Genomic DNA, 24,060 nt, shown 5'->3' on the forward strand with positions numbered 1-24,060 from the left:
CAGATTCCATTAACCGGCCGTTAAATCCAGGGGTTGAGAGTTGGGTTTGCTTAAAAACCCTAGACGCCACCATCTTCTTCATTATCTTCTCACATTGTGGCTCCGTCTCTACCAAATCTCGGATTGCTTTCGCGGTGGACTCGATTCACTACTGCTCGAAGCTCATCCCTTAGGTCATTCTCTCATCTGTATTGCGTTCGAAATGTCTCCTTTGTTACTCCTTAAGCAGCTCTCACTAGTTCTTTTACAATCAGCTTACCGTTGTTTCGATCGTCTTTTGATTCGATTTCGATCGTTTGATTTCGAATGATTCTGTTTGAGCAGGCACTGTCACGAAATGGCATCTGAGAAGAAAAGCTCCGTGAGGAGAGACCGTCTGCTCGAGATCGAGGTCGCCGTACGCAAGTGGTGGGAAGACGAGGAAGTGTACAAATCCGAATCTCGTAAGGATCTTCCGAAACACGGAGAGAAGTTCTTCGCGACGTTCCCTTTCCCGTATATGAACGGTTACCTCCACATCGGGCACGCCTTTTCGCTCTCCAAGGTTGATTTCGCCTCTGCTTATCACAGACTGAGAGGAGCTAACGTGCTGCTTCCGTTTGGGTTTCATTGTACCGGTATGCCGATTAAGGCTTCTGCTGATAAGCTCTCTCGGGAGATTCAGCAGTTTGGGAACCCTCCTGTGTTTACTGCAGAGGAAAGTAACAAAGAGGTTGTTAAAGAAGTTGAGGAGGAGAGTGATAATCCGGCTTTACCGGGACAGTTCAAGGGGAAGAAGTCAAAGGTTGCTGCGAAAGCTGGTGGACAGGTTTACCAGTGGGAGATTATGCGTAGCTTTGGGCTTACTGACAGTGAGATAGCGAGGTTTCAAGATCCGTATGAGTGGCTGTACTACTTTCCCCCGTTGGCTGTTGAGGATCTCAGAGCGTATGGATTGGGTTGTGACTGGAGGAGGTCGTTCGTGACGACTGATGTGAATCCGTTTTTCGATGCGTTTGTGAGGTGGCAGATGAGGAAGCTGAAAGCTATGGGGAAGATTGTGAAAGACAATAGGTACACGGTATACTCACCTTTTGATGGCCAGCCTTGTGCTGATCACGACCGTGCTAGTGGTGAAGGTGTTCAGCCTCAGGAGTATACGCTTGTTAAGATGGAGGTAGTGAAGCCGTTTCCTGTGAAGCTGGGTCCTTTGGAAGGAAAGAACGTGTTTTTGGCTGCAGCTACTTTGAGGCCTGAGACTTTGTACGGACAAACAAACGCATGGGTGTTGCCTGATGGGAAGTATGGAGCTTATGAAATCAATGAAACTGATGTCTTCGTCCTTACTGAGAGAGCTGCACGCAACCTTGCCTACCAGAACTTCTCGAAGATCCCTCAGAAGCCTTCCTGCTTGCTTGAGTTGACCGGGCATGATCTAATTGGACTCCCTTTGAGGTCTCCTCTTGGGGTGATCGAGATCATCTATACTCTGCCCATGTTGACCATTCTGACCAACAAAGGTACTGGCATTGTCACCTGCGTCCCTAGTGATTCCCCGGATGATTACATGGCTTTACATGATTTGAAAGCAAAGCCTGCTCTTCGAGCAAAATATGGTGTGCAAGATGAGTGGATGCCCACTGATATTATACCGATTATCAACATTCCGGAGTTTGGGGATAGGACTGCCGAAAAGGTCTGCTTCGATCTGAAAATTAAAAGTCAAAATGATAAGGAGAAGCTTGCAGAGGGTAAAAAGTTGGTGTACCTGAAAGGGTTCACCGAAGGAACCATGATTATTGGAGAGTTCGCTGGTAGAAAAGTTCAAGAAGTGAAGCCCATTATCAAGACACAGCTCATAGAGTCTGGCGAGGCAATTCTATACAGTGAACCCGAGAAGCCGGTGATGTCAAGATCTGGTGATGAATGTGTTGTGGCTCTTACCGATCAGTGGTACTTAACCTACGGAGAATCAGAATGGCGTAGTATGGCTGAGGAGTGCTTGTCAAAGATGAATCTTTACTCTGAAGAAACAAGACATGGCTTTGAGCACACTTTGAGCTGGCTCAATCAGTGGGCTTGCTCACGGTCTTTTGGTCTTGGAACTCGCATTCCATGGGATGAACAGTTTCTTGTCGAATCTTTATCTGATTCCACTCTCTACATGGCCTATTATACTGTTGCCCATATCTTTCACGAGGGAGACATGTATAAAGGCAGCAAGTCATTGGTTAGCCCTCAGCAGATGAATGATGAAGTTTGGGAGTATCTCTTCTGCGATGGCCAGTACCCAAAATCATCTGACATTCCATCAGATCTTTTGAGCAAGATGAAGCAGGAGTTTGACTACTGGTATCCGCTGGATCTTCGAGTTTCAGGAAAGGATCTAATCCAGAATCATCTGACGTTTTTCATCTACAACCACACTGCACTAATGGCGTCTCGTAACTGGCCTCGTGGTATCAGATGCAATGGTCACATCATGCTGAACTCTGAGAAAATGTCGAAGTCAACTGGCAATTTCAGAACGCTGAAACAGGCTATTGAAGAGTTCTCCGCTACTGCTACAAGGTTCTCTTTGGCTGATGCTGGTGATGGCGTTGACGATGCAAACTTTGTATTTGAAACTGCAAATGCTGCGATTTTGCGCCTGACAAAAGAGCTAACATGGATGGAAGAGATTCTGGCTGAGGAATCCTCCTTGAGAACGGGCCCTCCATCTACATATGCTGATAAAGTGTTTGAGAATGACATGAACATTGCTATCAGGTTGACTGAAAAAGCCTACAAGGATTGTTTGTTTAGGGAGGCACTTAAGAACGGGTTTTACGACTTGCAAGCTGCTCGAGATGAGTACAGGCTCTCTTGCGGCATTGGCGGCATGAACCATGACCTGGTACTGACCTTTATGGATGTGCAAACACGCCTCATTGAGCCAATCTGTCCTCATTATGCAGAATATGTTTGGAGGAAGCTTCTGAAGAAGGAAGGCTGTGTGGTAACAGCAGGCTGGCCAGCATCAAACGAGCCAGATTTGGTTCTCAAGGGTGCTAACAAATATTTGCAGGATTCTATCGTCTTGATGAGAAAGCTTTTGCAAAAACAGCTCTTAGGATCCAAGAAGGCTGCGAAGAAAGCTCAAGTGACAGCAGTGGCAGAGGAGAAGCTGAAGGGCCTTGTATATGTGAATGAGCAGTTCGATGGGTGGAGAGCTCACTGCCTCAACATTCTGCAAAGCAAATTTGACCAACAAACCCGTAGTTTCGCCCCTGATGCAGAGATACTTGCAGAGCTGAGGGAGGTATTGCAGAAGGAGGGACAAGCTGAAAACTTCAAACAGATTCAGAAGCTTTGCATGCCTTTCCTTAAATTCAAGAAGGACGAGGCAATAGCTATTGGCGGTCAGGCTCTGAATTTGAAGCTGCCTTTTGGAGAGATGGAAGTTCTTCAGAGTAACATGGACTTGATCAAGCGGCAGCTTGGTCTTGAAGAGGTTGAAATCTATTCTGCAAGTGACCCTAATGATGTTGCTAAAGCTGGTCCACATGCTTCACTCCTGAAGCAGAATCCTCCATCTCCTGGCAGTCCAACCGCTATCTTTCTGAACAGGTAAAACCTAGTTATATATGACAAATCTCCATTATATCTCTATCCTAATAGAACTAGCGTGGATACTCTTTTTACTTCTCGTTAATTAAACTGAACTTCTTACTGTCCTAACACGATTTCTACCTTCCTGTCTAAAATTTTCTTCCTGCATTACAGGTAGTTCAAAAGAAAAGCGTGGGGTTATGTTTGAACTTCAAGTCAAGAGGTTGGAAGACTTGGCGTTTGCAGGTGTTTTGGTATTTTTTACCTGTCAGATTTTATATGCAACTGTGTTGACTTCTTTACTGTGTGTTTGGACCTTTTTGGTATTGTGCAAGACTTTTTGTTATTTCTTATCAATGACACTTGTTTCATTTTGCGTATTCATCCTGCTGGTTTCCTGATATGGTCAGCTTCCTAAAGTTCTTACACCGCTCGAGCTTTGCAGAGCCGAGACAAATGTATGTTCTTGCTATAGCTTTGTTGTTTAGGCACTCTAATACTGGCTTTGAACAAACAAGTAGGAAGATAGAGTTCAGATTCGAAGAGGCAGAGTAGAATAAGAGTTAGGTACCACTTGTCAACTATCGATAAAAGGGTCTATATGATTCTGATTATGGTCTATATGATTCTGATTATGATCCATCTCTATAGCTAAGGATAAACAAAATGCTTTAGTTTCCCTTCTTTGAGAACTTGTCTTCTACTTCCCTATTCACATCAGACATGAGAGTAGAGGTATCCGACAAGGTGACCCTCTCTCACCATACATATTCATCATGTGTAGTGAGGGTCTCTCGGGTCTGTGCAATAGAGCGCAAGCGGATGGGACTTTGGTCGGGATTCAGGTAGCACGGGGGTGTCCCCAAGTCAACCATCTCCTCTTCGCGGATGATACTATGTTCTTCACTAGAGCAAACAAAGACTGCTGTGTCGCCCTCTCCCTGATTTTACAGCAATATGAAGAAGCTTCGGGACAACGTATCAATCCGGACAAGTCGTCAATAACCTTTTCGAGAAAAACACCACTGGCTCTTAAGACAATGGTTAAGAGGAGGCTTAAAATTGATAAAGAGGGGGGTGTAGGAAAATATCTGGGTTTACCGGAGCATTTTACGAACGAAAAAGGATCTCTTTGCCTCAATAGTTGATAAGATTCAACAAAAAGCCCGAGGATAGTCAACTAAGTTTTTGTCAATGGCAGGGAAGCTGGTAATGCTGAGAAGTGTGTTGTCGACTATGCCATCACATTCTATGACAAGGCTCTTTAAGCATAAGGGATTGGTGTGTGACGTGTACGTACTAACCTTTCGAATATCATTAAAGTTTTTGATGACTTGAGAGACTTGGGTAACATTGGCAAGGTTCTCCAGTGGCTTTAGAAGATGGCGTAAAATAAGAACGTCGGACTATACAACCATCATACCAGAAGCGATTAATGGATGTCGCATGTTGAATGCATCTCCTAACACAATCACTCCTTTCTTCTCACTCAACGTAGCAGACATGCTCTTGGTTGGCACCACTTTCATGCTTGCTCCATCATTGATCCCTTTTATGAATATTTCACGGAGCTGTATAGGTATCTGAAATTATAATGAAAATTACTGTCTATAATTCACACTTTAAATTTTCACTATTCACATGGTTATTTCAACAGCTCAACTAAAAAGATGATGAATGCATATATTTTGCATGGACAGTTTTCAAATGATAAAATGTGCTTATATACAAATTTGGTTAGGCACAGACACAAGGAAATTCTCAACGAAATCTGGATACTATGCTGCTCTGCAATGCAGAACACAACTCCCAGAGGACTTACATCAGGAACTGAATAACCAGTTTGATTGGAATAAACAGGTTTGGAAGCTCCCAACAGCACCGAAAGTCAAGATGTTTCTGTGGAAAGTTTTTAAAAACACGTTACCGGTAGGGACTAACCTGGTAGCAAGGAACATACCGGTAGATCACAGATGTAAAAGGTGTGGCCTCCCTGAATCTAGTACTCATCTTCTCTTGCACTGCTCCTTTGCGCAACAAGTCTGGAAAATCTTACCGTACGGAAGGAGCATTGAGGCAAGCGGATTATTAGATTTAAGGGAGGGTTGGATGAGGTTGCGCAATGAAGTGGTACTACCGCCAGTGGGACTGACCTCTCAGCAACTTACCCCATGGATCTTTTGGCATATCTGGTTAGCAAGGAACAATGTGTGTTTCAACAACAAGTACATCACACCGGAGGAAACAGCAACTCGGGCCTTAGCTGCAGCCAGAGAATGGAATCTTAGCCAAACTCAAGAATGATTTGTGAAGAAAAAACAGAGCACTCTGGTGGCTGTAGCGCCTAGTGGTGTCCTGATTCGTACTGACGCTGCGTGGAATGAAAGTCTTTTGCTTGCAGGCCTGGGTTGGACAATAACTACGGAAAACCGGTCCTGCAAGTTCGCACTATATGCAGAATTCGTCGGATCTCCCCTAGTTGCTGAAAGTCTGGCCTTGCGAGCCGCTCTGCATAAATGCAAGGATATGGAGCTACGAAGAATTTGTTGTGAATCTGATTCATCTCTTCTGATCAAGGCGTTGCAGACGAATGTTATGAGCATGGAAATCTACGGTATCGTGGCGGATATCAATGAACTAATTCTTGCTTTTGATTCTGTTGCTTTTCGATGGATTTCTAGAGAGAAAAATAGGGAAGCTGATATGTTGGCTAAGAATTGTCTAGCTGATGAACAAGTATTGTATGCTTTAAATGTTACCTAACTCTCTGAATGAGTAATGAATGTTTGTGTTTCAAAAAAAAAAACTGAAGTAGAGTAATGAATCAGGGCTTGAGCGAAGGAGCGTGGTAGCTTATTAAAGGCACCAGCGCAACCCCCTGATCTTGTCTCTTCTGGAGTCTGGTGTTCCAGTGAAGATGTAAGCGTTTCGTGATGGAGAGAATGAAAGCCGCAAGAAAATAAATTAGGAGAATCTTGAGCTCGTGGCGTTGAGTTGATCTACTCATTATCTGATTCGAATTCAAGAACTTGGGTTCTTTAAAAGTTTCGACCTTTTTCTATATAGTTGTAGAAGTATGCTACTGAAATAAATGGTGAAGTTGGGTTTATGCTTAGACATGAAGGGAAGGATAGATACTACTTGGCAAAGACATCACAGCTGGTTCAATGTATGAACATAATGATGGGGTTTGAGTACAAGTCGGTAGTACCGTTAGAATAGGTTAAAAAAATAAATAAATTACAGGATTTAATCTTTCAACTTTACACAAGACGTCACCGAAGATCGACCGTCTTTTCTACACTGCAAGACATGCTTGAGTCAGTCCGTTATCGTCCCTGTTCGTCTTCTTATCCCGAGCTTTTCGAACAGCTAACTGAATCAGTCTTTCATGCTCTTTCAACATATCATCCAAGTTTCCTCCATTAGAAACCAATGGCCCTGAGTAGTTCATTCTCTCAATCTTCTCACCGTGACCCTAAAGATAACAAATACTATGATTAGCCCACAGAGTTTCTTTCTTCCCAAGCAAAGCAAAACACACAATAATGGTCAAGAATCAAGATGTTCTGCTTACTCGTTTGGATTCTTTGTCTTTTGTAGAATATTTTGGTTTAACCAGCAGACGTTGAGACCAGTCACCATCCCCTTTGTTATTATTATAACTATCTTCAAGCCACCGTGGATTTGCTACAGAGAAATGTGATGCATCTCTAGCAGCTACTGAGTTTGAGAACTTTGATAATTGTGGTGCTCCTCGTTGAACAAAAGAACGTTGTGTCCTCAGTTCTTTTCTTGGTGACCGACTCGAACCCATCATGACACTCTCTCCACTTCTATTAACAGAGGACAGACCATACCTCGTGTATCCGTTTTCTGTGGTTCCACTCTTCAGTGCTGCATCTTCATTAGTATTGAGCTTTTCACTCAATCCTGTCTGGCTACTCTGCCCTTGAGGTTTCTTTTTAAACAAGAAAATAAACCAAAAGATAAGATTACATGACTATAAACTATATTGTAAAAATTCGCTAGGCTGCCTTATAGACGATTATTGTTTAGACGAGTTTAAACCGATTTTTGAACGCCTACAACCAATTTTTTTTTATTTCAAAACCGGTCTAAAAATTGTTTCATTTAGATCCGAGGAGTGCCTAGGCAACGCCTAGAGCGATTTTAGAACACTGACAATAAACAACAGTATGTCTATTATGAGAGAATACATACTTGTATTGATGGTAGTAACTCGCCATTGGCTTTAGATTCTCTTGATACTTGTTTTGACTCATTCTGTTTACTGCTTGTGCCTTTCTTTCTGATTAATAAGAGAAAATTGAGGTGTGTCAGTGTTGGTTATAGAAGAACCTTTTTATGTTAACACTATGATACTAGTAGAATCTGAATCTTACCGTCTTGCTTCCTCCTCTCGAAGCTTCACATCACTTTCCTTTCTCGGTTGGTACTTTGGTAAACTTGATGGCTCGCTTGCAAAAGGCTCTGTGGTAAAGAACTGATAAAAGAACGAAACAAGAACATAGTGTGAGACAAGAAGGAAAAAGACTTGCAATAATATAATCCTAATCATAGCTTGTACCTCGCTTTGAAGGGCAATAGCCGTGGTTCCACGGACATCTGGCTCAACAGCTAGAAGAACCTCAACTAGTGCTAAAGCTGAAGAAGGAAGACTCTTAAACGTCTCGGCTACACACCTCTTGTAAGGATGCTGAGGTTTAAAAATGGTCGCATCTGGAAGTTTAGATCTTTTCCAATAGTCTTCAGAAGGTGAGCCACAGAGTTTGAAGATCTTGTGTAGTTGTTCTACCTCAGTTCTTCCAGGCATGATAGGCTTCCCATTAAATAGTTCTGCTAGAATGCATCCTGTGCTCCACATGTCCACAGTAATGCCGTAGTCTGTTGACCCTAGCAAGAGTTCAGGTGGACGGTACCACAAAGTTACAACACGGCTAGTGAGAGGCTGCTTCTGATGGGGGCCGTAAAAGTTGGCAAGACCGAAATCTCCAATTTTGAGATTGTTGTTTTGGTCGAGGAGAAGATTCGAGCCTTTGATGTCACGGTGCAATACACCTCGGCTGTGACAGTGTTCAAGACCATGTAGCAACTGTTTCATATAGCATTTAATCTGCCAAACACACAATGTTTTAGATAAAAACCCTCCACGTTAGTCCTAGGCATATTATCTGTAACCAAAAAACAGAAACTGGACCGAAATTTACAAAAATCCGACAGTTCCTATTCTTCTAAACACGAGAAACCAAAAAACTGAACCGAAAACCGAACAAATAACCGAATATTCAAAATATAAAAAATATATTTTTTTTAATTTTTTTTGTATATACATTATTTATAAATAAAAATATTCAAAAATCCAAATTGCCTGAATATTTTTTATTTTTTATTTTTTGGATTTAACTCGAGTTTTTGGCTTTAAACCAAATCTGAGCTATTTCTAATTTGATTCCCTTGGGATTTTACTAAAAGAAATAGAAACCGACCCGAATCCTAAAATGTCAGATTCCTAAACACCTCAACTCGAATAACCCGAACCGACCTGCACTAAACCACATATAATAGAACAATACCTGTGGCTCAGAGAACTTAACACCAGGTGTTGAAGCAAGGCCTGAGAGATCATGTTCCATATATTCAAATATAAGATACATACTCCCTGATACCCCGGAAGTGATCAAACCCTCAAGCTTCATAACGTTGGGATGGTCAAGCCTTCTAAGGATGATGATTTCTCTTGCCATGAACCGAACACTGTCAGGATCCATATTAGCAAACCGCACTTTCTTCAGTGCAACTATTTGGTTTGTCTCTAGGTCCCTGGCTTTGTACACACTGCTATATGTCCCTTGTCCAATCTACCAGTAAACCAACAATGTCAATCAAGGTTCAAAAAATGGGCTAGGCAACAGCATAAACAATAATTCTCTATAGGGCGCCTAAACCTAGCGACTTCTTGAACATTGATCTCAAATATATAAATAAACAAAATAACTAACCTTCTCCAACTTTTCGAAAGAATCTGGCTTGCGTGGAATCCATCCATTGATAGCTTCTCCAGCAACAGATGCTAACCAAGAAGGCCAACCAGCCATAACCTGAGCACCTCTTTCTCCATTACTAACACTGCTTATTCTAGTCATCCTAGGTTGTTGCAATGCCTCACGTCTCTGGAAGACAGACCTGGAAGATTTTCTTTCAATATTCACCATCTTGTTCTCACCCTCTTCATTAGATGATATGGGGGTTGGATTCTTGGCATCAATGGGTATTAGGAGCTTCAAGGTGGCTTCTTCCTTGCTGTTGCTGGCATTGATAAAGCCTTGAGTTTCCTCGGATCCTACATTGACTATGCTGGATGAAGCAGGCTTTTTCTTCTTCTTTGAGGTTTTTTTAGGCTTGCTTCTTCTCTCCTTCACAATGTTGTTGTTGTCAATGTTCTGGTTGCTGATGCTATCATTTGCTCGTATTCCTTTGGAGAATTTGCAGCCCATAATTCTCCACAGTTTCCTGATCGGAACCAGGAAACTGTATGGTTTGATTAGCCTCCCTATGCTTCTTTTTTTCTATTATTGAATATATCAATTTCTTCCATAACCAAGGGAGCAAGGCTTATTACTTTATGGATCAGATGTGCCTTTGGAATTGCTACCAAGTGCGTAAATCCTAAGAACAAATGTAAGGAAACCCTAGAAGAATGAGGAAGAGAAGGTTTTGAAGATCTAAAAGAAATGCAAAAACGTAGAAACAATAATGGAGAGAGAGAGAGAGGTTGGAATATGAGTGGTTCCAGAAATAGCCTATAAGAGGATTTAGGTAAGAGGTTTCTTTCTCTGTATCTATTTTAGGAAACTCATTGAGCAAACAGAATAACCAAAAGCTACAATACAAACAAGCAGCCGGTCTACAACGGTATCTCTCCTCAGATGATATTCATACTGGTCAACTATTATTCTCATAAACACAAGTTTAGGCTACTTGGTTGGATAAACAAAATTGAATTATAATTAAAACAATTCCACACAAAATGAAAATCTGGACTCCAAAATTCTCATATAAATCATATTCTTGGTTCAAGTGGCTACAAATGCAGAGTTCCAAACACACACAGCAAGAACAGGAAAGAAAGTAGAAAAGAACTAGTAGCCTCCCTTGAGGTCGTTGACGACGTCGTAAGGAATTGGGGTGACAGACTCCAAGGTCATACCTTCGACCATGAATCCTGGTTTGGGTCCTTTAGGCTGCCTCTTGGTGCTTATTGTCTCGCCTTTGGCTTTGGCTGCAGCTTTCAACTCATCGTTTTTCTTTATCCTCAGTTTGAACTCTTCCGCACATCTAGACTGCTGCACATGCTCCACACGCACATGAAGCCTCTTCTTTATGATCCTGTTCCCAATCTAAAACACACACAACCACCAAACATTTAATTTAGTCAATCACGTTATCCACCAAGAGATTCACTACTACATAAGACCAAACATAGACCAATAGAAAAACAAAGACGAGTTTTATGGTTAACTGTCACTAATCTAATTAAAGCTCAAATCTTAATCTAACAATAAGATTGACGCAGTGTAGTAACATTTACATATAATAATGTAAACATAAGAGACGAGACATCATCCATCAGACCTGTTTGTTGACTTCGACACCAACAGCACGTTTGGTAACGTTCCAGACACGACCAGTCCGACCGTGGTAGAACTTGTGAGGCATACCCTTGTGGATGGCGCCATTCACTTTAACATCGACGTATTCGCCGACCTTGAAGGTCCTGAGGGACGTGGACAATGGAATTGTACCCTTCTTCCTGAACCCCCTCGCGAACAGATCCCTCGTTCGAGCACGAACTCCATGTCCTGCCGGCATTTTTTCCCGAGCGAACAAATGAAGAAAAGCTAGAAGCCGCCGAACTTACGAAATGAGAAAGACAGCTTATTTATATGTCTTTTTGTCTTTAGGGTTTCTTTAACGGGCCTTGTCTGAAGACTTGGGCCTATTTGTTTGTTCTCCTAGTCATAGATTTGGGCTTAACTGTTTAAACCGTTAATTAACTAACTTTTGTCTGTAGAATTTATGTATTTTAGCCCCAAACTAACATAAGGTTCAAATTAAACCAAGTAACCATACAAAACTATAAACCTAAACAATGTAAGCTGCAAGGAAAATTTGTTAGCAAATTTGCACTAAAAGATTTTTTTTTCTCTTTCTTTCTTGTGGAAGGCATAGAGAAGGGTCCCATGGGGCTTTGATGACATTAACCAATTCTGTATATAGTTGTCATTTACACTTTTATTATTTGGCAATTCTTTTGAGACTTTTATAGATTTGTTAAGCTCCTTTTGTTTTAAATATAAACAAGTTGGCAGACATAAACTGTTATATGACACTAAATCATGTTTAGTGATTATTTATATTGTTAAATCTAAGCAAAATCTTACTTTAATCATGTTTAGTAATAAGCATATCTACTCGGATACAGCTAATCATGTCAGTACTGGTATTGTTTTAATAACCTATCACATTTACAGAAGTAATAGCAAAGTCGACTAAAAAAACTAACATTTCAAACTATATCACTTCCAAAAGTATTTTATCATTCTATTAAAGGAAAACAAAATAAAAATTGGAGTTAACACTACTAACCATCATGTTACTCATGTATCACTGTGAAACTCTAAAACAAAACAATGAATACAAATTTGGAATGGTCCATTATTTTAATGTGGATCATCCCAGCCAGAGAGGCAACTCCAAAGTACAAAAAATCGTGAAGACCATAACACTAGCGTTGTCGTCTAACGTCTTCCAACCTAACTCCACTTTCCACTTCTGGTCATTGCCTTCATTAAAACTACTTTTGTCTTCTTATTGATATTTTTTTTCTAATTTTCATCTTATCCTTTGGATGATTCTCTTTGACCAGATTGAGATCATCTTCAATTTGTTCTTCCCACTTCCACAGTGATAGTTACCTCTGTATACAAATAAATCAGTTTAAATGGATTTAACTCCAGAAAATTAGAGAGAAAAAGAGTTTTTTTTTTCCTTCCTATTTTCATATTTCTTGGGCCACCGTTCTGTTTTGGCGAGAAAAATGTTACCGACGAAGCCGACCTTGTTCTTGATTTATGTGTGAGATTCGTCCTTTCTCCAAAGTGAGCTTCTTTTTTTTTAAAATGATTTCCCATTTAAAAATATAAAACAGAGTGCCCCATACTCATCCAATACATGTGCGTACGTATATAAGTGGTCCCATTCATCGTCGTCGTCTGTGCTAGGGAGCACAAATAATAGAGAAGAGAGAAAGCAGCACAAGTTGAGAGGCGGTCATCGAGGTCAAGCTTTAGAAGAAAGACCTCTAAAGAGTGTGAGTAGACAAGTTCTCATCATGGTCTCTTACTTTTCTTGATTTTACATATAAATATCGAATCTTTCTTCTATTGTTTTTATTCTTAGTGCTTGTCAGAAGCTGGACTCTCACCCTAGCTTTTTTCCCCGTCTTAGTTTCTTAAACTTGTCAGTACCTTTTAAGTTAATTATCTAAAAAAAAAAAAAAGAATCTGTTTTCTGAAAACAGAGAGGTCTCTTTTGATCTGGCTTTTGATGTGTGTGTTTGTTTTTATAAGACCATTTATAACAAGAAGCATCCCAACAGTCTCTATCTATTAGCGTTCTTCACTCTCGAAGTTGCTTTCGCTGGTGGGACTTTATCGCTCCTTTCCTAAAGGTATAGCTATAAATTCTCATAAGAATTAACCTATCTATTCTATTATATATGTAGCTGTATTTGAATATTGATAGGCAAATTAATTAAGATCCTCGTCATTGTTAGTATCATATACTTAGAGAGGTATGAATGTTTTGTTTTTAACTTTTACTTGCAATTTAGTTTTTGTTGTCTTGTCTCTGGTGTCAGGCAAAAAAACATGTCAGGCTCTAGGCCAACTCAGTCCTCTGAGGGCTCCTCAAGGCGATCAAGACACAGCGCTAGGATCATTGCACAGACCACCGTTGACGCAAAGCTCCATGCTGACTTCGAGGAGTCAGGAGGCAGTTCCTTTGATTACTCAACCTCAGTGCGTGTAACCACCCCAGCTGTGGAGAACAACCAGCCGCCGAGGTCCGACAAGGTGACCACGACATATCTCCATCACATACAAAAGGGAAAGCTGATCCAGCCCTTCGGCTGTTTGCTCGCCTTGGATGACAAGACCTTCAAAGTCATCGCGTACAGCGAAAACGCCCCTGAGCTCTTGACTATGGCTAGTCACGCGGTCCCCAGCGTCGGCGAGAACTCTGTTCTAGGCGTTGGGACGGATATAAGGAGCCTCTTCACTGCTCCTAGCGCCTCTGCGCTGCAGAAGGCTCTTGGATTCGGAGACGTCTCTCTTCTGAATCCCATTCTAGTCCACTGCAGGACTTCCGCGAAGCCGTTTTACGCGATTGTGCATAGGGTCACAGGGAGCATTATAGTCGACTTTGAACCGGTGAAGCCTTACGAAGTTCCCATGACGGCTGCTGGTGCGTTGCAATCTTACAAACTAGCTGCGAAAGCGATCACTAGGCTGCAGTCTTTGCCTAGCGGCAGCATGGAGAGGCTTTGCGATACGATGGTTCAAGAGGTTTTTGAGCTCACTGGATACGACAGAGTGATGGCTTATAAGTTTCATGAGGATGATCACGGCGAAGTTGTCTCCGAGGTGACGAAACCCGGTCTTGAGCCTTATCTTGGTCTGCATTATCCAGCCACTGATATCCCTCAAGCGGCTCGGTTTCTTTTTATGAAGAACAAAGTTCGGATGATCGTTGACTGCAACGCAAAACATGTGAAGGTGCTTCAAGACGAGAAGCTATCCTTTGATCTCACCTTGTGCGGCTCTACCCTTAGAGCGCCGCACACCTGCCATTTGCAGTACATGGCCAATATGGATTCTATTGCATCTCTTGTTATGGCGGTTGTAGTTAACGAGGAAGAAGATGGAGAAGCTACTACTACGCCTCAAAAGAGAAAGAGGCTATGGGGTTTGGTGGTTTGTCACAACACAACTCCGAGGTTTGTCCCGTTTCCTCTCAGGTACGCCTGCGAGTTTCTAGCTCAAGTGTTTGCGATACACGTTAACAAAGAGGTGGAGCTGGAGAACCAGATCGTGGAGAAGAACATTCTCCGCACGCAGACGCTCTTATGCGATATGCTGATGCGCGATGCTCCTCTGGGGATTGTCTCTCAGAGTCCCAATATAATGGACCTTGTGAAATGCGACGGAGCAGCTCTTTTGTATAAAGAAAAAGTATGGAAGCTTGGAAAAACTCCAAGCGAGTTTCATCTACAAGAGATAGCTTTTTGGTTGTGTGAACACCACGCTGATTCAACCGGTCTAAGCACTGATAGCTTGCATGACGCTGGGTTCCCAGGAGCTTTGGCTCTTGGGGATTCAGTATGCGGAATGGCGGCGGTGAGGATATCTTCCAAAGACATGATTTTCTGGTTCCGTTCTCATACAGCTGGTGAAGTGAGATGGGGAGGTGCGAAGCATGATCCAGATGATAGAGATGACGCGAGGAGAATGCACCCCAGGTCATCGTTCAAGGCCTTTCTTGAAGTGGTTAAGACGAGGAGTTTGCCTTGGAAGGACTATGAGATGGATGCTATACATTCATTGCAGCTTATTCTGAGGAATGCTTTCAAGGATGGTGAAGCTACCGATGTGAATACGAATATTATTCACTCGAAGCTTAATGATCTGAAGATTGACGGTATACAAGAACTAGAAGCTGTGACTAGTGAGATGGTTCGTTTGATTGAGACTGCTACTGTGCCGATATTGGCGGTTGATTCTGATGGGTTGGTTAATGGTTGGAACACGAAGATTGCTGAGCTGACTGGTCTTCCTGTTGATGAAGCGATTGGGAAGCATCTCCTCACACTTGTTGAAGATTCTTCGGTGGATATCGTTCAGAGGATGTTAGAGAATGCATTAGAAGGTAACTTCTCTTCCTTTACTTGCACTGAGTTTTGCTAAGAATATTTCAACTCGCCTGGTATTTTGAACCAAAGCTGCCGAACCGAACCTAATTTTGGTTAGTTTGGTTAGAAGTTTGATTCTATTCAGTAGGTTTTCCATAAAAAATAGTTTTGTTCGCCAACCGGTTACTTCGGTTTTCTTCTTTTTTAAAATATATACCCAGACCATACTACAAAAACCGAACCAAACTAACCGAACTAAATAAATTTCAAACCGAATTATCTGAAATTTTAACAAAACTAAACCAAAATCTAACCGAAATCAAAAACGTATATAGGATTTTCGAAAACCGAACTAACAAAATACCGAAACAAACTTTATTTTGGATTAATTTGTAATATTTATGTTGAACCGAACTAACAGAACCGGCATGTCTAGTTTCAACTATTTGACACTGTTTGGTGTTTTATTTTCCTTTTTCTCCCTCAAAATGCTGATAAACTTCGGTTGTATATATATGTAGGAACTGAGGAGCAGAATGTTCAGTTTGAGATCAAGACACATCTGTCAAGAACGGATGCTGGACCAATAAGTTTAGTTGTAAACGCATGCGCAAGCAAAGACCTCCACGAAAACGTGGTTGGTGTATGTTTCGTAGCCCATGATCTCACCGCACAGAAGACCGTGATGGACAAGTTCACTCGTATCGAAGGTGACTACAAGGCCATCATCCAAAACCCAAACCCTCTGATCCCGCCCATATTCGGAACCGACGAGTCCGGGTGGTGCACGGAGTGGAATCCAGCAATGTCAAAGCTAACCGGCTTGAAGCGTGAGGAGGTGGTGGAGAAGATGCTGTTGGGAGAAGTCTTTGGAACTCAAAAGAAGTCGTGCTGTCGTCTCAAGAATCAAGAAGCGTTTGTGAACCTTGGGATTGTGCTGAACAATGCTGTGGTGACAAGTCAGGAAGCTGAGAAAGTGCCGTTTGGTTTTTTTACGAGTGGTGGGAAGTATGTGGAGTGTTTGCTGTGTGTGAGTAAGAAGCTTGACAGGGAAGGTCCGGTGACTGGGGTGTTCTGTTTCTTGCAACTTGCTAGTTATGAGCTGCAGCAAGCGCTTCACGTGCAGCGTCTAGCTGAGCGTACTGCGCTGAAGAGACTAAAGGCTTTGGCTTATATAAAAAGAGAGATTCGGAATCCGTTGTCTGGGATCATGTTTGCAAGGAAGATGATGGAGGGGACTGAGTTAGGTCCTGAGCAGAGAAGGATCTTGCAAACTAGCGGTTTGTGTGAGAAGCAACTCAGCAAGATTCTTAATGATTCTGATCTTGAAAGCATCATTGAAGGATGCTTGGATCTTGAAATGAAAGAGTTCACCTTAAACGAAGTGCTGACTGCTTCCACAAGTCAAGTAATGATGAATAGCAACGGAAAGAACGTTTGCGTAACTAATGAAACAAAGGAAGAAGTAATGTCTGAAACTCTGTATGGAGATAGTATTAGGCTTCAACAAGTTCTTGCAGATATCATGTTGATGGCTGTTAACTTTACACCATCCGGACGTCAGCTAACTGTCACAGCTTCCTTGAGGAAAGATCAGCTTGGGAGATCAGTGCATCTTGCTTATTTAGAGATCAGGTAAAATATTAATGAATTACATAATATGATGTTATTAGAATGTGTGCATTGAGGAGATTGTTGTGTTGATGAAAACAGGATAACGCATACCGGAGCTGGGTTACCAGAGTTTTTGCTACACCAAATGTTTGGGAGTGAGGAAGATGTGTCGGAGGAAGGGTTAAGCTTGATGGTTAGCAGGAAACTGGTGAAGCTGATGAATGGAGATGTTCAGTACTTGAGAGAAGCTGGGAAGTCTAGTTTCATTATCACTGCAGAACTCGCTGCAGCAAGCAAATAGTCACCCAAAAGAGAAAAAGGGTGTGTTGTGGATTGATATGATGGTCATTCTCTTTGTTTGTAACTTTCCTTATTGCTTTTGTTTTCAATAACGATGAAATATCCATCCATTTACATCTTCTGTTATCTTAAGCTGTAAATATGGATGTATATCTAATCTCCTGTGAAGTGTTTTGGTTTCATGATGTATTATTCAAAAAATGATGTATGATTATTGAGGTAATTTATAGTCAGTGGTGATCAAAAGTTACAGAAACCATTCAAGGAATGTCTCTACTGATATCATCTCTGAGTCTATGCCTCAAGTTAATGCAACAGGCTAGAGTTTAGAGGTAATGTATGACCATTTCCTTCAGTATGTTGCAAGAATCATTTGTTTTAAACAGTTGGCTTTAGCTTAACTCCATAAAGATGCAGACAGAATTGTACATTCTACAGGAATCTAGCTAGCTGGCATTCTACACGAATCTAACTAGCTGGCCATATGGAAATGCACTTAGATTTGAAAGCACCACATGGGAGGAAGTATAAAACTTTTGATCTTATCAATTAATCAAATCAGTTTTATTAGGTCCATATGTGAGAGACTCTCAGGTTGATATAAAGGGCCAGATAAGTAGCTTACCTGCTTTCATATTATAGTTGGAAGTTTTTTAATAAGATCAACTAACATCAGCTTTACCTGTTTGGCTGTTTCTAGTCAACTAGAAATCAAAAAAATAAATTCGGACCATGCACAGAAGATGTTGATTTTTGAAGTAACTTAAATATTTGTGCATGAGTAAAATACCACATTTGGACTTGGCCGGCATGCCTTTTACGATTAGAAAAAAAATAGTTTTAGTGGGATACAGATGTTTTCCTAAAGAGAAAATGAATATTAAATTTTGAGGCCAGTATAAATACGAATGTAGATTGTTAATTATTCATTCATATAATCAACATACAAACTCTAAACAGGTATTTGCCTGAGTGTTTTACTATTATGTTGATTAGCTTTCTTCAAAGCTGATTTCGCGTTTGTTCACAACAGTAGATCGTAAATGTGACAATGGAACTCAAAAATGCACAAACAAAGATCAGTTATTGGTTTCACTGCACAACATAAATTAAAACAGAACCGGGGAAAAAAAAAAACATGTAATGAATTTGGAGAAGAAGATCATCATTTCTTGGGTTGGAACCTAGTTTTAATGTGTTTAACAGTTCCTGAAGACGTCTGAAAGGCTTGAGCCAAGATCTCATCAGGAACAGGAGGCGTAGAGCCGAACAAAGTAGCACCAAGAGACTGAGTTCCAGGAAGCTGACTATTAAAAGCAGCAATGACAGAGGCAGGAACGTCACCGTTGTTCTTCTGGAAGTGAACAAGTCCTTTGGGGAAAGCAAATACGTCACCTTTCTTGAGAGACTGAGAGATGAGCTTGTTCGCGGTCGTGAGAAACCCAACGTCGAGTGTTCCTTGGAGGACGTAGACGACTTCGGTGGCACGTGGGTGAGTGTGAGGCGGGTTTGAACCACCTGGCGCGTAGTCGATGCGAGAGAGGGAGACACCGAGTGTGTTGAGTCCTGGCAGGTTCATTACGTTGGCTCCTGTGACTAAGGCACCGAATGTGTTGTTGGTGAGACCTGGATTCGCTAGTGCTTGTGAGAAGAAGTCGAGGGACGTGACGTTAGCTGCGTCTTTGCAAGGGAAGCCGTTGACTTTGATTCCTGAAAGTTTTAAAGAAAGATAAATAAAATGGAAAATGAGAGATGAATAAAGTTTTTATTACCGGAGGAGAGATCAGCGACGCAGAGGTCTTGGAGCATGTCGGGATCTGCGGAGACTGTAATGAGGAAGAAGAGGAAGATGGAGAGGAATGGAGTTGGTGAAGCCATGAATTTTTTGATTCTTGATTGATGGTGATGAGAGAGATTGTAGACGGAGAGAGATGATGCTTTAAAAGCAAGGAAACATGAATGGCCTTGTCAAAATAAAAAATAAAAGTCAAAGGTCAACGTATACTAGACGCATAGATCAGGTCTGTGCTGTTGAAAATAATGACTCTACACCTGTTTTGGTATTACACGGTATGTATATTTAATGACTTCACCTAATCATGTTAAATGTTTTTGTCTTACTTTTACCGTTTTTGTTATTATTAAAAGTTTAAAACCTTGATTTTGCACAAACATCAGATTGTTTAGATTGTTTAGAACGTAAACGGCACCGTTTGCTGTCTCGGAACAAAGTTTTATTTTCAAGCCCATTTCCGGCCCGTTTGTAAAGATAACAACTAATAGGCTACGTTGTAATACAAAAATTTGTCAACCTCTGAAAGGTTGTATAGGTGATCGGTCGGTAACTTTCTAGATTAACAGATCCTATTGTGTGTGAAAAGGATAAATCAATAGCATTTTTTTCTTATTATAGGATAGTTTCCATTTAAGTTATAAATTTTATTCATGGATCAAATTAGTTGTGTGTATAAACGTTGTAATAATGGTGACCATGTTCAATAAGAAAATCTATTCAGAATATGATTTGTTTTTACTAAAGGCCTAACTGCGATGATGATGAACTCAAAGGCGCCTACGGATGCTCAGGCTAAAGCTCCAACATGGGTCTTCTGGGACATCAACAGGTGTCCGGTTCCCGCTGGCGTCGATGTTCGTATCATCGGTCCGTGTATAAAAAGTGCTGTGAATAATTTAGGCTACATGGGTCCTCTCACCATCATTGCCATTGGCATACTAACAGACGTCCCTCTTGACGTCCTGCGAGCCATCTATTTCTCTGGAATCGCTCTCCATCGCGTTCCTACAGGTTAATATCTCTTTATCCTAATTTATTTATTTGTTAAAAAAATTAATTAGGCTTTAGATTCTCATCTGTTTAGTTTCTGAAACAGATATGAATGGAATTAAAGATGATTTTCACCTTGATTATGCAGTAATTAACAGTTAATATGAAAATCTGAGGAATTTCATCTAGCTTACGTATATGTGACTACTAACATTCTTTATCTCATTCTGATTGAGTCCAAGACTTATATTTTGTGCAGTAACTCAACATCCCAAACTTGCATCATTTTCTCAACCAATGAAGTTTCATGCATGGATCAACATTTCGACGTTCTGCATGCAGCTTTCAGTTGTAACCCTAGCATATTAAAATAAGTAAGCAAGAAAAAAAACAGAAAATAAATCTGTTATAGCAATAAGATTTAGTGGAATTCATTTACATCTTTTAAAGTATTATTGATATTAATATGTTGTAAGAAAACTAAAATATTGTATAGGTACATGTAAATAAATCATAGGATAGAAGAAAAGAATGCAAAGATTTCATGACATTGTTTCTCCATTTCTTTTGGGCACAATAGATATCTAATCTATTAATTTAGAGTCCTATTTTTTATCTACCATACAAAAGTCTATGTTAGACCATTAATTAGAAACTAAACTAATTATCCTAAATTTATGCATATATGATATTTTCTAACAGAAACATTATATACATCTAAACAATAACATTCTTAAAAAAAAAGCCAAATACATTTCCATTATGCAATTATTTTGTTTATCATATTTAGTCTAGACCAAACTTTATATATGGTTAAGTAACTAATTTCGAAATTGAATAGTATATCCCAATTCTTTTTGAAATTATCATAAAATTATATACGTAAAAATTGATATTAAATATATATCTTTATAACTTATTTTATATTTTAAATGTTATTTTTAAAAAAAAGCGGGTTCAAATCTAGTGTTTATTAATTGTTAGCAAACCGCGACAAATGTTTATGTTAGTTAATCATCCTCAACATAAGATACGCCAATCAGAACTAACACAATGATTGGTTTATTCGGTTCACATGCACCTTTGTCTCTTGCGTTCCACTAAACTTTATTATAATGCAAATGCATATTACGATAATCTGTTGGTCGGTAAATAAGATTAACTTTGAACTGAGATGATTGACTTTTTCATATGCCAAACAAGTTCTAAATATCTTTTCCTTTCATTTGTATAATGTCGAAATTAGAATAATGTGTTTGACAAACCAATTTCTTATTATTTTAAAAATATACTAATATCGTCTTTGAATTTTAATGTCAAAACAAACATTGAACATTTTTTATTTTACCGGTCAAGTTATTGCGTTAGGTTATTTATAATATTTAAAAGTGGCTGTTTCGGATTGAAATCTTAATTAAACAATAGTTTTGATATAAAGTAAATCAATTGACATTAGGATAATAATAATATGAAATCATCCCATCTCTTCCTTCATGTTTATCAAAGTCAAATCCTCGAAGCTATGTTCTTTTAACAACAAAAATATTGAATTCAGAAACCTAGATCAATTTTTTTTGAAAAAAGTGTCACTTCTTGTTAAGGCTTGTAATGTATTTATCAGATTTGCTTTAATTTTATGTTTTCCTTTTGTCTTGTAATTATTTACAGGTCTGAAAAAATGGTGAAGGGTGCATCTCTGGATCACAACTCGTTCACGGAAACAGAAAGAAACTGATTTATTACGTTCATCGTTATTCTTCAACAGATTAATTGCAAAGACAGACCTTTTGAACCATCGATAATACTATATACATCATAATCTTTATAGCCAAATAAAAAGTACATAGTATGAAAGTGAAAGATTTGCAAAAGAAAGAATAATATTTGACGTATGAAACACATTTAAAATAGAAATAAAGACACTTAAATCCACTATATGTACGTATGTATTGTATATGTTTTCGCTTTATTACATCTGTTAAAGAGTTAAGAAAAATAAAACCTAAAGGGACTGACCAAAAGAGACGGCCATTGGCTGAAGGTCCTTGCAGAACACGTCACTAGCTTCAGGTGTGTTCAAACTCTCGTTCTGGCTTTGGCTCCAAGGATCTGCCAAGCTCGAAACATTGGCTAAGTAATCTGCCTCTGATTTGACGAAGACCGGTAGAGAGATCGGTGTGTTCACATACTCTGACCATTTCAAATCCTCGAAGTTATGATTAGGTCTGACTAGAGAAGGATAAAGATTTGAGACTGACCATGTGAAACCGCCGTTGTCGGTGAAACTCGAAGTGTTGTTTGTCTGAAACTCCCAGTTAGGTGCTGCCTGATCAGTACTCGAACTGTTGTCCGGAGGAAGACTAATCGAAGGCTTAACACACGAGTGTGTCTGAAACACAGAACCAACCATGTTTCCGGTGCTAAACTGCACCGGAAACATGGAGCAGAGGGAAGAATCAACGGAAAGTCCGAGGTTGGAGTTGAAGTAGTCGGAGAAATCAGATGGCCTTACGTGGAAGAAGTCTTGGTTAGTCGCAGAGGAGGAACTAAGAGACATGTGGTCGTTGCTGCTTGTTGTTGGCTTCTCTCTGTCAACTTCGGAGATGGGTTTGTGTGTGTTTGGATCAATGCCTCTTTGTTTCAGCTTCTTCTTTATATTCGAGTTCCATAGATTCTTGATCTCGTTGTCGGTTCTTCCCGGAAGTTTAGCAGCAATCTGTGACCATCTGATAATAAAAAAAGACAGAACAGAGTAAAAAAACAGAGCAGAGATAGAAACAGAGGAACCCTAAAGAGATAAACTTTATCCTCTGTTTTCTATGATCTTTCTTTTACAGAATTATTATTTATTATGAGTTATTACCTGTTTCCAAGGACTGCATGTAGCTCGACGATGAGATTCTCTTCGTCTTGGGAGAAAGCTCCTCTCTTTAAATCAGGTCTCAAGTAATTGATCCATCTCAATCTGCAACTTTTACCACATCTCTGCAAACCTGTATATAGTAGAAGAATCAGATTTGTTATTACAAAAAAAAGTAGCTTCTTTTTAGATTATGTTTTTTTTTTATATCTTGGAAATGTTACCGGCATGTTTAGGAACAGAGCTCCAGCAGCCATGACCGTGATGGGTGATGTGGTTGAGAAGCTTCTCGTCTTCATCGGGAGACCAAAGCCCTTTTCTCAGCTTTTGTTTGTAACAGCCAGAATGTCTCCCCATTTTGTTTATTAAAGCTGTAATGCTGAGCTAAAAGTAACAATAAAAGAGAAGAAAGCTCTGTTTTTTTCTTTAAGTATTGGAAGAAAAAATGTTTTTGAGCTGAGAGAATGTAAATGAAACTTTTGAAGGTAAATGGAATCTGAGGGGAAAGAGAAGAGAAAGATGGAGAAAATGAAGTAACAGATCTCAATATAAAGAGAGAGTATTAATAGGACTAAGAAAGTTTTATAAACAAAATGGTTTATTAAATGGTTTGCTGATTTTTTTTTGTTCTTTTTAATTTGCCTCTATCTCTCTCTCTAGAAGTTTTGTTAAAGTTATGTGCATTGTTGAACAATTTTGATTGGTCCACGTCAGATTGACTTACACTAATGGCAAAGAAAGTTCAAATAGTTTTTTTTGACATTTACATCACTCTGATCATCATCATACACTCGTCATATCAAATGCAGTAATTAAAGTATGATCGACATTAATTTCAATCAATCCCAAGAAAAGTATTTTCTTTTAGAGTTAAAATTGATGGTAAAGTGTGAGTTAAGTAGTGGAGACATGATCATTCATGTTCAACCTGTCCCCGAA

General features: G+C 39.9%; 7 protein-coding genes across 11 annotated transcripts; 2 read left to right on the forward strand and 5 right to left on the reverse strand.

Moving 5' to 3' along the window:
* The first annotated feature begins 38 nt into the window (after window positions 1-38).
* On the forward strand, window positions 39-3,952 carry LOC106311591 (leucine--tRNA ligase, cytoplasmic-like). Its single transcript, XM_013748815.1, has 3 exons — window positions 39-173; window positions 325-3,588; window positions 3,745-3,952. The coding sequence occupies exons 2-3, from the start codon at window positions 338-340 to the stop codon at window positions 3,746-3,748; spliced, it is 3,255 nt and encodes a 1,084-aa protein (XP_013604269.1). The 5' UTR covers window positions 39-173; window positions 325-337; the 3' UTR covers window positions 3,749-3,952.
* Window positions 3,953-4,934: 982 nt separating this feature from the next.
* On the reverse strand, window positions 4,935-5,790 carry LOC106311227 (squalene monooxygenase 1,1-like). Its single transcript, XM_013748441.1, has 2 exons — window positions 5,512-5,790; window positions 4,935-5,153 (listed from the first exon to the last, which is right to left on the reverse strand). The coding sequence occupies exons 1-2, from the start codon at window positions 5,578-5,580 to the stop codon at window positions 4,977-4,979; spliced, it is 246 nt and encodes an 81-aa protein (XP_013603895.1). The 5' UTR covers window positions 5,581-5,790; the 3' UTR covers window positions 4,935-4,976.
* Window positions 5,791-6,759: 969 nt separating this feature from the next.
* LOC106311539 (probable serine/threonine-protein kinase At1g09600) lies at window positions 6,760-10,305 on the reverse strand. The gene is made up of 7 exons (XM_013748737.1): window positions 9,594-10,305; window positions 9,168-9,452; window positions 8,162-8,707; window positions 7,977-8,077; window positions 7,795-7,882; window positions 7,148-7,531; window positions 6,760-7,048 (listed from the first exon to the last, which is right to left on the reverse strand). The coding sequence occupies exons 1-7, from the start codon at window positions 10,086-10,088 to the stop codon at window positions 6,869-6,871; spliced, it is 2,079 nt and encodes a 692-aa protein (XP_013604191.1). The 5' UTR covers window positions 10,089-10,305; the 3' UTR covers window positions 6,760-6,868.
* Window positions 10,306-10,622: 317 nt separating this feature from the next.
* On the reverse strand, window positions 10,623-11,504 carry LOC106311541 (60S ribosomal protein L21-1-like). The gene is made up of 2 exons (XM_013748739.1): window positions 11,227-11,504; window positions 10,623-10,991 (listed from the first exon to the last, which is right to left on the reverse strand). The coding sequence occupies exons 1-2, from the start codon at window positions 11,461-11,463 to the stop codon at window positions 10,734-10,736; spliced, it is 495 nt and encodes a 164-aa protein (XP_013604193.1). The 5' UTR covers window positions 11,464-11,504; the 3' UTR covers window positions 10,623-10,733.
* Window positions 11,505-12,392: 888 nt separating this feature from the next.
* LOC106311538 (phytochrome A-like) lies at window positions 12,393-17,726 on the forward strand. Of its 5 annotated transcripts, XM_013748736.1 has the most exons (6): window positions 12,393-12,964; window positions 13,054-13,113; window positions 13,224-13,324; window positions 13,514-15,579; window positions 16,084-17,197; window positions 17,276-17,726. In XM_013748736.1, the coding sequence occupies exons 4-6, from the start codon at window positions 13,524-13,526 to the stop codon at window positions 17,475-17,477; spliced, it is 3,372 nt and encodes a 1,123-aa protein (XP_013604190.1). In that variant the 5' UTR covers window positions 12,393-12,964; window positions 13,054-13,113; window positions 13,224-13,324; window positions 13,514-13,523; the 3' UTR covers window positions 17,478-17,726. The 5 variants fall into 5 exon arrangements, with proteins under 5 accessions (XP_013604190.1, XP_013604187.1, XP_013604189.1 ...); XM_013748733.1 differs by having other exon boundaries at window positions 12,393-13,113; XM_013748735.1 differs by lacking the exon at window positions 13,054-13,113.
* A 785-nt stretch (window positions 17,727-18,511) lies between these two features.
* LOC106311540 (germin-like protein subfamily 2 member 1) lies at window positions 18,512-19,457 on the reverse strand. The gene is made up of 2 exons (XM_013748738.1): window positions 19,249-19,457; window positions 18,512-19,186 (listed from the first exon to the last, which is right to left on the reverse strand). The coding sequence occupies exons 1-2, from the start codon at window positions 19,352-19,354 to the stop codon at window positions 18,642-18,644; spliced, it is 651 nt and encodes a 216-aa protein (XP_013604192.1). The 5' UTR covers window positions 19,355-19,457; the 3' UTR covers window positions 18,512-18,641.
* A 2,701-nt stretch (window positions 19,458-22,158) lies between these two features.
* LOC106310700 (transcription factor MYB86-like) lies at window positions 22,159-23,628 on the reverse strand. Its single transcript, XM_013747926.1, has 3 exons — window positions 23,346-23,628; window positions 23,125-23,254; window positions 22,159-22,987 (listed from the first exon to the last, which is right to left on the reverse strand). The coding sequence occupies exons 1-3, from the start codon at window positions 23,476-23,478 to the stop codon at window positions 22,264-22,266; spliced, it is 987 nt and encodes a 328-aa protein (XP_013603380.1). The 5' UTR covers window positions 23,479-23,628; the 3' UTR covers window positions 22,159-22,263.
* Window positions 23,629-24,060: the final 432 nt, after the last annotated feature.

Source organism: Brassica oleracea, chromosome C8 (assembly GCF_000695525.1).
Source record: "Brassica oleracea var. oleracea cultivar TO1000 chromosome C8, BOL, whole genome shotgun sequence".
Lineage (NCBI taxonomy): Eukaryota > Viridiplantae > Streptophyta > Magnoliopsida > Brassicales > Brassicaceae > Brassica > Brassica oleracea.

Excerpts from the sequence above, each read along its gene's own strand:
- LOC106310700 (XM_013747926.1), bottom strand. The coding sequence starts at position 23,478 with ATGGGGAGACATTCTGGCTGTTACAAACAAAAGCTGAGAAAAGGGCTT. Across the intron at positions 23,255-23,345 it reads CTCTGTTCCTAAACATGCCG|GTTTGCAGAGATGTGGTAAA; the intron begins GTAACATTTCCA and ends TACTATATACAG. Across the intron at positions 22,988-23,124 it reads CATGCAGTCCTTGGAAACAG|ATGGTCACAGATTGCTGCTA; the intron begins GTAATAACTCAT and ends TTTTATTATCAG.
- LOC106311538 (XM_013748732.1), top strand. The coding sequence starts at position 13,524 with ATGTCAGGCTCTAGGCCAACTCAGTCCTCTGAGGGCTCCTCAAGGCGA. Across the intron at positions 15,580-16,083 it reads GTTAGAGAATGCATTAGAAG|GAACTGAGGAGCAGAATGTT; the intron begins GTAACTTCTCTT and ends ATATATATGTAG. Across the intron at positions 17,198-17,275 it reads CTTGCTTATTTAGAGATCAG|GATAACGCATACCGGAGCTG; the intron begins GTAAAATATTAA and ends TGATGAAAACAG.
- LOC106311541 (XM_013748739.1), bottom strand. The coding sequence starts at position 11,463 with ATGCCGGCAGGACATGGAGTTCGTGCTCGAACGAGGGATCTGTTCGCG. Across the intron at positions 10,992-11,226 it reads GTGTCGAAGTCAACAAACAG|ATTGGGAACAGGATCATAAA; the intron begins GTCTGATGGATG and ends TGTGTGTTTTAG.
- LOC106311539 (XM_013748737.1), bottom strand. The coding sequence starts at position 10,088 with ATGGGCTGCAAATTCTCCAAAGGAATACGAGCAAATGATAGCATCAGC. Across the intron at positions 8,708-9,167 it reads TTAAGTTCTCTGAGCCACAG|ATTAAATGCTATATGAAACA; the intron begins GTATTGTTCTAT and ends TGTGTTTGGCAG. Across the intron at positions 7,883-7,976 it reads CGAGAGGAGGAAGCAAGACG|AAAGAAAGGCACAAGCAGTA; the intron begins GTAAGATTCAGA and ends CTTATTAATCAG.
- LOC106311540 (XM_013748738.1), bottom strand. The coding sequence starts at position 19,354 with ATGGCTTCACCAACTCCATTCCTCTCCATCTTCCTCTTCTTCCTCATT. Across the intron at positions 19,187-19,248 it reads CGTCGCTGATCTCTCCTCCG|GAATCAAAGTCAACGGCTTC; the intron begins GTAATAAAAACT and ends TAAAACTTTCAG.
- LOC106311227 (XM_013748441.1), bottom strand. The coding sequence starts at position 5,580 with ATGAGTACTAGATTCAGGGAGGCCACACCTTTTACATCTGTGATCTAC. Across the intron at positions 5,154-5,511 it reads GGTATGTTCCTTGCTACCAG|ATACCTATACAGCTCCGTGA; the intron begins GTTAGTCCCTAC and ends TTATAATTTCAG.
- LOC106311591 (XM_013748815.1), top strand. The coding sequence starts at position 338 with ATGGCATCTGAGAAGAAAAGCTCCGTGAGGAGAGACCGTCTGCTCGAG.